At 36.5% G+C, this 10,067-nt stretch overlaps 1 protein-coding gene across 1 annotated transcript; it reads left to right on the top strand.

Annotated features, from left to right (window-relative positions):
* The first annotated feature begins 217 nt into the window (after positions 1-217).
* LOC144641049 (carabin-like) lies at positions 218-9,537 on the top strand. Its single transcript, XM_078500105.1, has 5 exons — positions 218-279; positions 3,260-3,307; positions 5,499-5,564; positions 6,567-6,641; positions 9,354-9,537. Exons 2-5 carry the CDS (start codon positions 3,263-3,265, stop codon positions 9,420-9,422), a joined length of 255 nt encoding a protein of 84 aa, XP_078356231.1. The 5' UTR covers positions 218-279; positions 3,260-3,262; the 3' UTR covers positions 9,423-9,537.
* Positions 9,538-10,067: the final 530 nt, after the last annotated feature.

Below are 10,067 nucleotides of genomic sequence, written 5' to 3' on the forward strand. Positions count from 1 at the left end.
GATAACAAGAAACATCTGTTGCTTAAAGAACTAGCTTAAACGTGTAACAGTCATCCAGAGACAAAGAGTTTCTTATCTTAGGGACTGAACATCATGAAAACAAGTGGCAAGTTCAGCAGTTTTCAACTGTTGAGACCTTTTCACTCTGATGATTATAAATATGTCTGTACATGTAGGCAGTCTTCATAAGTTTAAATAATCTTGTTTTACAGGCAGAGGGATTTATTTAACGTCTTGAAAGCATATGCAATATATGATCCTGAAACAGGCTACTGTCAGGTGGGGGTGCTACTGTTTCATGATTATAGCTTTTTTTTAATTTTTGACTAATTTGCATGCTTTGTTCCTGTGCTCAGTAGTGCCAATAACACCCAAAGTGGCCATGAGGTGGGATCCCACTTTTTTTTGTTTTCTGAACAGTAACTTACCAAGCAAAATATTTTGATCCTTCTTCAAAAATTGTACCTGATTCAAGCTCTTTATTTGTTGCTTCTCTTATTAAGTAACCTTCACAAAAACGTTCAGTAATGGTTATATATCAAGCAAATGGATCACAAACTGAAATGTATTTTCCTGATGTATTTGAAATAAAACAAGCAGGTAGCCACATGTGCACATTGAATACCTTTTGTTTTTGTTTTCTCATGGCTTAATTGCTGTACCTTATCATCTCAGTGCTCGAAATTAGAAAAAAATCCAGGTTGTCCTTATGGCAAATGCCAGACAACCTAAACCCCTGAGTTTGGTTGCCCTGCTGAAGGCTTGGTTGTCCGTATTAAGTGTTGTATTTTTTTGTTACAAATTTTGTTCTCAGGTCATGATGAGACGATAACATTTATTTTACAATTCACATGGTGTGAAACTGCTCATCCTAAACAAAACTGTAGAATTCCTTTATAGTAAATGAACACAACACTTTCACTTACTTTTAACGTTAATGAAAATACTTCTTTGTACTTTCAGAAGCGATATAGTCATTTTACAAATCCCTACACACGCAAAAACACACCAAACTCAAAACAGCTAAAATATAAATTATTCCCAGACAACAGCCAGACAAGATGCGTCTCAATTACACGTGGGTCACAAATCTGTTCACTTAAAAAAGCCAAAAATTCTGAACTTTAGTTTGAAATATGAAAGAAACTTGAATTAAACTTTACTTAAGATAAAGGCAAGAAATGCATTCCAAAGCGCCAAGATATTTTGAATTTTGAAGTCATGCAAATCTGCATGCGTAATTAACTAGTCACTTTTAACACGCGTCAAAATATTTCAACGAGGTCTGTACGTGTTTTAAGACAACACGGCAAGCTTATCTCGGCTTATTGCACTCGACAAACGTCCAATTAACTGTTTCAACCTTTGCTTTCCCTTTCCTAAGAATTGTGATGGATTCCATCGATTAGAAGAGAGCTATTTTCATGTTTAAACTTACATTTTCTTTGGTTTATTCTGTTGGGTGATCACGGAAATGTAAGTTCTTTGGTTGTCCGGCGGTTTTTTCTCGGGCAACCAGGCCTTAAAATTTCTAAAAAACTGGTTGCCCGAACGAACTTTTAGTTGTCTCGGACGACCGGACAACCGCTAATTTCGAGCACTGTCATCTGTTTACAAGGGTCACAATTCTGGCCATGTTTGTAGAGGAAGGTCAAATCCTATGTGAAACCCATGCAGATGCACCTTAGTTTACTTGTTAGTTTTTGTCTCATGATGTCATGACGTTGTCCGGACGACACAAGAATATACTACAGGGGAGAAGGTGCATTCCATGTGTGTTTGCTTTCTGTGGCCACAGAATTTTCCCACCATGTCAAAATTTTCTTTTTTAGTAAATGCCGATAAATGCGATCATCAGATTTAAACAAAACAGATGCTGTTTGCACTGACAGTTATGTTTATTTTTAAGCTTTTTGTTTGTTTTTCTTAGTGATAAAAGCGATCACACGAGATTCCCGCCATTCTAGTCATATTAGTCAATCAGATAATAGCTACCGTGAGAACAATGTGTTTTATGATTTTGGTACAGCAATAGGGGAAAAGCATGTCTTAAACAGGATTTGCGCCAAACAGAACTGTAGGTATGTCGACCGACAATATGTCAGGAAAACCTTTTTTTGCCGTTTCCATTTTTGATTAGATCCGATTTCAAAGATGTAATAGACCGTAGTACTTAGTCGAACCACATGTGTGCCTTTACTTTAGTTGACTAGCTAGATTGGGCAAGTTAGAATTTGTGCTGATTAAACTAGTTCAAAGATTATGGACATTATTTTCCTTGTGTGTCTTCAATTTAAGTATTACCCTAAACTGTTTTAAAAAACAGTTCAAAATTTCCCCAGTCACGAAGACACGCGTAAGGTCGACCATGAAACTTTGCTTGGTAGTGTGCGTGAGCTTATTGAAACGTGAGGCTGCAAACGTTCTTATCAGTCACAAACACAAAACAACAAAGGAGAATCTGTGACTCTGTTGACCTTTTTTAGATATTTAAGAACTATCTGTGACAGATAAATTAATGCTTAATGAATCAAAGTGCAATACAGCATTTTCCCACAGCTAAGTATCTGTACGTCTGTATTCTTTTTCTGCCATTATCCGAGTCCTATAACTGTTCAACGGCTACATGCTGGAGTGTACTTTGCATTTAAGTCTGAGCCTACTTTTGGCTGCTTGGAAAAATCGCTTTTTATAAGGTGTCGGAAACAAGTCGCGTGACAATTATAAGTACAAACATTATCTGCCTGACAGAAATATATAGCAACGATCAATTAGTATGGACGCTTAATTACCGTGATAGTGATCGGAATGGATACCATTAAGGCATTGATTTCAAAACTTTGTTTTTAAGCATGTAATCTTTTTTTTTTAAGTTGGATTTTGAGCCTTTTGCGTGAGAACCTTTTGTAATTGGAATAAACCTTTGTTTTTATCTTTAACTTTGAAATCGTGAAGTTCAGCGCAAGCATTCACGACAAAGGTTTCTGAATTGACAAGTGAATCAAGAGTTTCGTATATCGTGGTGTGATCAACTTTTATCGAGCGACAAAAGTAGCTTTAGTTTTAGTTCAAATTTTAGGGGTGAGGAGTCGTGTTAGATGCACGCTTTTTAATTTTCGATATCTTTACAAGCAATAAATAGACGTGAAAAGCAGTCTATTTTCAAATAAATTAAACTCTGAAAAGAGTCACGAGACACTAAGCCCAGAGAGCTTTTAATTATTTTATCCTGGATTACTTGTTGTCTTGATTTTTACAGGCAATGGCTCCTGTGGTAGCAGTCCTTCTGATGCACATGACAGGAGAGGTGAGCCTTCATAATTTGTATTTTGTAGTATTTTCTAACATTTCTAACACAAAAGAAAGCCCCAACTCATGGTATATATTGGCTAGAAATACAAATGTAAAATGATCCTAAAGGGGTCTGGGCAGAAACATCCTCTTTTTTAGCAGAAGTTGTTCAATTTTATCATAACCAAGTATAACTGTTAACTTCAAAATGAAAGGTGAATGATAAAAACATAGTGTACGTTAGTTAGGTTAGTGTGCATAATGTACGTTTTCCCGTGTGAGGTCACATTTTTGTTGCTGACATGCATATTAATCTTACTCCTCTGAAAATTTGAAATCAATTGAACAAAAATCGCTTGGAGTTTTAGCTCTTTATTAAAGTATCCCTATCCAGTGAAAAATATTATCGAAGAAGAGTATAGCGTTTAGAAAAATCTGTCGCTTCGCAAACAAACACCGCCCACTAACTGCCCGCAAATACGTTCTCTTGTTTTTGCCTGGTCACCTCCTGGGTGAAATTTTCATGCAATTATTCCATCTTCACACAAAGCCTTGAGTTTTCGCTAGAAGTGCAAGGATGAAATTTGTTTGCGGAATTCGATTTTAGCGAGCTTACACAGCCCTGACTAAAAGATCAAACGTTTACATCAAGTATCGCTTTCTTTAAATTGGGTGTTTATTACAGAACGACAAAAGTTTAGATTGTTTTGTGATGATTAAATGAGAATCTGTGGATGTCACAAAAGGTGTCATGTAGGCTCTGCTGTTGACACACAGTTGTATTTTCTTTGTTTAGGTGTTTTATGTCAGCTATGCAATGTTCTTAAAAAGAAAATAATGCAGCTCTGCAAGCATAAAACGTTTTTTCAACTTTTTTGCTTGTTTACAAGCAAAAGGAAGGAGAATAGCGCGGTTAGGTTGGGTAATCTGGAACCACATTCTTGTTAACTCTCAAGGACTGTTTTAATTTCTCAAGGGAATACTTTCCGCTGTGGGTGATCAAAGCGCGTGACTTGTAAAGTGTCACTCTATAGTTGTGCTTCAGTACTTCCGTTCTTGTAGAAAAAACGTGGCTTGTCAAATTTACAAACGTTATATAACAATTAAAAACGTGAGTAACCCAAATCTTACGTGACATAACCGATTAAGAATGTGAGGGGTTCAGCACTCAAAGCCAGCGAAGTTTAAAACGATTAAGAACGCAATTTGTACTGGTACAAGTCTTTAGGCGCTAATATTAATTTAACCTAAAACGATTAACAATGCAAATTTGTACTGGTACAAATATTTCACACACTAAAACGTTGCTAATAGTTAACCAAAGGGAACTCATTTCGTTACAATTGATTATTTCTGCTGAGTTGCACAATTTAGAATTGCATTATTCAATGCAGGTGTGAAGTGATATTTACAAGTGTTTTTGTAGCCAGTTGTGAAATTACTTCTGGTGGAAGCAGTAAACACTAAAAGTTTTTGCTTCTGTTCAGAAGTTAATGCATCGCCATAAGAAAAAAAAACAGCAACTGTTTTACTGGAAATGTAGTCGTTAGAAATGGCATGTGTAGCCGTAAGGTAAAGAATAACACGTGGAGAAGCAGCTTTTGGTAATATCTAAACGAAAATTTACTTCTCAACTCTGTCGTGCGTAACCTTTATCGGGAATCCTGCATTAAGCCGAGTAGAAATCTTTCTAACTCGAAAGGAAACAACTATTTCGATTAAAGGCAAGCGTCAAAGTTTACCATTTTTAACCAAGCCAAAGTATATGAGTCGCAAAGCGCCCAGCCAAATACAACATTTCCTCCGCGAAAATAAAAAAAATTGCTTGAACTGAAAGACGTTTGAATTCTTCCATGATATACATGTTCGAACAACGATGCCCAGGATAAACCGTCTACTCATACTAACTTCATGCAAAAAAAGTCGATATCATGAAGAGATCTTTGATTCTTGTGATGATGACAAATTTTGTTGATGCTATAATATAATGGTTGCTTTGAGTTGATTGGCACTGCATTTTCCCTGTTGCCCAGCATCACTATGTCTTTAAAGGAAAGTTCCACCCTTTCTATCCCTCCTGCAACAACCAAAGGTTTACAAGTCCAAGAACATTTGCCATTTTAGTCTTTATTTACATTTACATGGTACATGTACAAAAAAACATAATATAGAATCAAATATAGTTAAGCTTATTTTCTATCTTTCAGGAAGCTTTCTGGTGTTTGGTGATGATTTGTGACAGGTACATTCCTGGGTACTATGGTCCCAAATTAGTAAGTGAAAACATACTGTCAGTAATGAACTTGTACATTGTACATTTAACATGCTCTTGGCAGTTATACAATGAAGGATTGCATGTAATTTTGTATAAATTTCTGTAGTAGTGAGATGATAAAGATATGAAGTAAAGCATACATGTCAGAACTGTAGTGGAAAAAGCAAAATATTGGAATGAGATCTTTGCTGTTACATTTCAACTTAAGAACGTTCACGTGAAAATTTTCTAGTCTATAGATTTTTTTTAAATTTTTTACAGCAGTCATAATAAGTTACTTGTGTCAGAAATGCAAAAAAATGTGGGGGTCACTGACTTAGTTTCAGAGATGAAGCGTGTGGAAAACTACACTGATTCTAAAAAATTGGTGCACGCAATTCAACACGGTTTACAGGATTTATAGTTAAAAATATTGAAGATGAGAAAAGAGAGGCAAATGATCTTAGTCATATTTTGTAGAAGTGGGTCTGTTGCGTAAAAAGAATTCTAGTGTTTTGTAAGACTTAACCCTGAAAGTGGTATTTGAAACCGTCGTACAGCAAAACGAAAAGCTCAAAAAGAGGCATTCGAATGTACGTGGGACAAAAAAAAATCGAACTTTTAATCAATTGATTTTTTTCATTTTTTTCGCAAAACGTAGGTAATCGTCAACAAAAGTGATCTGTTTAAAAAAATGTGGGGGTCACTGAGCATCTAAGAGAGTTAATTGCAAGCAAAGTTAACGCGACGACTACCAGCCCTATATTTGCTTAGAAAATTTCTTTAGCGCACGCGCTCAATGCATGGCGTGGCGTGATGTTGCGACGTGAATTATGTGCGCAGTAAGGATGCGCATAAACAATTAGCGCAAATGTCCTTAATTTTCCGGATAAGCAGTTGAAAGGAAAGAAATTAAAGCCATAAAAAAAGTTTTATTTATAGTGAGTTGTTCAGGAAACTGAAGAACAAAGTTTGGCTTATGCAAATTACATGTTTCAAGTAGTGTTTTATTTTGTACCAGGAGGCAGTCCAGATGGATGGGGCTATATTTGGTGGTTTGTTGGTTAAATCTGTACCTCATATAGCAAAACACATGGTAAGTAAACTTAATAATATGCCTGTGAAATGAAAAACAAATTAGGATTGTTTGAAAGTCCTTTCAAGATGAAGAAGGATAGCATATTTGTGTTCTCGCATTTGTATGTATTTGTATGTAAATGTATAAAAAAGTAGACTGGCTTACTGCTCCTGGTCAGTTCTGTCTGGTCATGTCTTTTCTCACATTCTACTCTACTCCTGTATTTAAAGAGGACCGTTCCTTTATTTTAAACTAATTTAATCTGCACCTTGTAATGAGTGTACAAGTGAGAGACCCTAAATGTTCCCATGTTTTCTTTAGTGTGCATAAACATCCTTCTAAATTTTGGTATGTGGACCCAGTAAATGGCCTTGCTCGCTATGAGTGATCATAGTTCAGTGGATTAAGTGACGGGCCTGTGAAGGAGCTTATGGGTTCGAATTCCATTACTAATGTAGTTTTAATATCGTGCCGATCAGTCATGGGTACTGGCCACCTTATAATTATTATTGAACTACCGGTATATTAAGGTCAAATAAACCGAAATTTCGAAATTCTTTGTTTTGCAACCTGTAAACAATTCATTATTAAGTTAACTTAAGGAAAAAATTTACTTTCTGAGCCTTTATGCACAAAATACAGCAAAATTAAGCTACAAATATTTCCTAAGAATTCCACAATGACCGCACGCTGGAATGGAACAAGCTTAAGCTTTGAGTTTTTGCAGACGTCAAAATTGGTGTTTTTGATGGTTTTGCGATCGAAGTGCACATGCACACCTGTAGGCTAATTAATATTTGGTGTGAATATTATCCAGCGAATTGAAATTCTTATTATGCAAGCTTGACAAGCTAATTAAGCTATATCAACAAACTAAAAGTGCTTATGACCATAACAAATATTTTGGCTACAGTCAAATCTCTCGTAAGCGGACACCCTCTGGACGCGAAAAAAGTGTCCGTTACTGGAGCTGGCCGATAGATGGCCGCTTACGGGAGCTTGCCCAGCTAACAATTACTGGACGGACGTGAATGACGACAAAACAAACTCTGAAATATTGTACTGTAATTAATGTAAAGTCATTGTGATGAGCGGAGATGTGAAGTTGATTGATAAAAACAAGATACAGAGGTTGTTAATAGGATTTTCTTTGGGGCGTCCGCTTACGGGAGCTTGAAAACAAAGAAAAAGTCTAAGTCGTAATCTCTGAAAGTGTCTGCGGCCGCTTACGGGAATGTCCGCTTACCAGAATGTAAAAATACAGAGTTTGTATGGGAGTTAAAACGGGGTCTCAAACAAGGTGGCCGTAAGTAGAGCTGTTCGCTTACAAGAGTGTCCGTTAAGAGAGCTTCGACTGTAGTTCTAAGCCGCTTTTGGCTGGTGCAAAATCCTTTCTTCTAACGTAATTGAGATGCCTTGCGACCTTACAGCACAACAACAGTCATAATTGGTGGTTTTGCAACCCCGCTGCTGATACGCAGGCTACGCTGGTGTTTACGACAATTTCTGTCAGTTTTCCCGAGGGGTCTACGATTATACAGGCCAAAAATAAGCATTTTTACTTGAAATATCGCTGCAGTGCAAAGTCCAATAACTTTGAAACTTCGCAATATGTTTATTTGGTTTTTAATTAGCAAGTACTTTGGTTTAAAATAAAAAAATTGGTTCATTTGACCTTTACATGTAATTCATTATTTCATTGCAGAAAATGTACATGTATGGACATGTAACACGCAATTGCTAAATACTTGACCATAATTGATCTAATTCCAGTCATACAGGGATAATGGTCACTGAATTTCAGATCCATAGCTGTAATATCTGAATTAAACAAGTTATATATTTTATTCCTCGCGAAGCGAGGCCGAAGGCCGAGCGTAGCGGGGTGTATAATTTTGTCCCTCAAAGGGCTCAGGCGGGATGAAATCTCGTGTGGAGTTTACGGTCATATATATATATATATATATTTGTGAGCTTGGTGTCTGGCGGAAATGACGTCACATGGCCGCGCGCTGGTGGCCTAATGGTAAGGCGTCGAACTTCAAATCAGATCTTCGGGACTGAGGGCGGGGGTTCGAATCCCGCTAAGGTTTTTTTTTTTTTTTTTTTTTTTTTTTTTTTTTTTTTTGTAGGTTCGAATCCTGAGCCTTTCATATTTATCGTTTTTCTTTTCAGATTAAAATAACACTGATTTCCAAATAATACTCCCTCAACGCCTATTCAGGCTATAAATCTTTCATGGCCATCAGGGGCGCGCGGGCGGAGGGTTCGAATCCTCCTGCCGTTCGTTCTTCTTTTTTTTAATGCCCTGAAATAAATGTCCAAAATACGAATATCCAATAATTTGTCGATGATTTTGAAAATAGCCTGCGCTTCCCAACGCTTTATACCTCTTTACGAACCAGAAAGAGCCGCCATTTTCAAAGCGGAGTAGACCCTGAGAACGAGGGTGTCGCGGCCATGTCCGTAACTAGGCAACAATAACAAATCACCGGTTAAAACCGGTTATCACTCCTTATTTATAACACCCCCCTCCCTCCCCAACCCAGCGCTTCGCGAGGCCCTGCGAGTCACGTATTACTAGTTTATGTATAATTTTATATATTTTACATCTGGTGTGTATATAGCTATTTGTGTATAAACTTCTTATTTTACATCTTGTTTGTGTATAATTTTCACAAACGAGATAGATGCAATTGTTTTTATTATGTTTCTTTATTTGATTTTTAGAATATAATTAATTCAATACATGACATCATGAGGGAGATATTGTTACATTACCACAGCTGCAGCCAGTGACTCATACAAACCTCTAACGTTCTTGTTACTCACTGCGGTGTGGCATGCCTTTGAAGCCAAAAAAGTAGTTGAACAATAACTGCCCGTTTTTTAAGCTTCTTCAAGCTACTTGTAACACAATATGGTAAGTATGTTTTCCTCATCTTTCAGAAAATTCACCACATAGACCCGTTGATGTACATGACTGAATGGTTTATGTGCCTGCTGGCAAGGTGAGAATCAAAAGTGATTCATCTGACATTCTGATTCAATCTTATAATTATTAATTACACCATATAATATAGACTTAATTTAATAGTCTTCTTGTTGGTCTTGTTGACTTTTGATTAGTGCCATTGTCTAGTTCAATATACAATGTAATTCAAGCTGTAAATTACACAATTTCAACTTTAAACCATAATCAATGAAATATGGTCTTTTTATTGCTTCATGATCTAAAACGAAGACCTCACAAACTAAAACAAAGCCCCTTTGATCTAAAGATCTAAAGACATAGTGATAAAAAAACAAGACCATCTTAAATAAGCAAGACACTTGTCTTTCTTTGTTCATTTCTCCATGTCTGGATTTCTCATTTGAAGCAGTTTAATCAGACCTTTTATAAACAAGACTTAATGCAGTTGCTTGCAATTGGCACACCAATTT

This window comes from Oculina patagonica, unplaced genomic scaffold, assembly GCF_052425735.1.
Source record: "Oculina patagonica isolate OP01 unplaced genomic scaffold, crgOcupat unplaced638, whole genome shotgun sequence".
NCBI lineage: Eukaryota > Metazoa > Cnidaria > Anthozoa > Scleractinia > Oculinidae > Oculina > Oculina patagonica.

Coding starts and splice junctions, on each gene's coding strand:
- LOC144641049 (XM_078500105.1), top strand. CDS start 3,263: ATGGCTCCTGTGGTAGCAGTCCTTCTGATGCACATGACAGGAGAG. Junction 3,308..5,498: donor TGATGCACATGACAGGAGAG/GTGAGCCTTCAT, acceptor TCTATCTTTCAG/GAAGCTTTCTGGTGTTTGGT. Junction 5,565..6,566: donor GGTACTATGGTCCCAAATTA/GTAAGTGAAAAC, acceptor ATTTTGTACCAG/GAGGCAGTCCAGATGGATGG.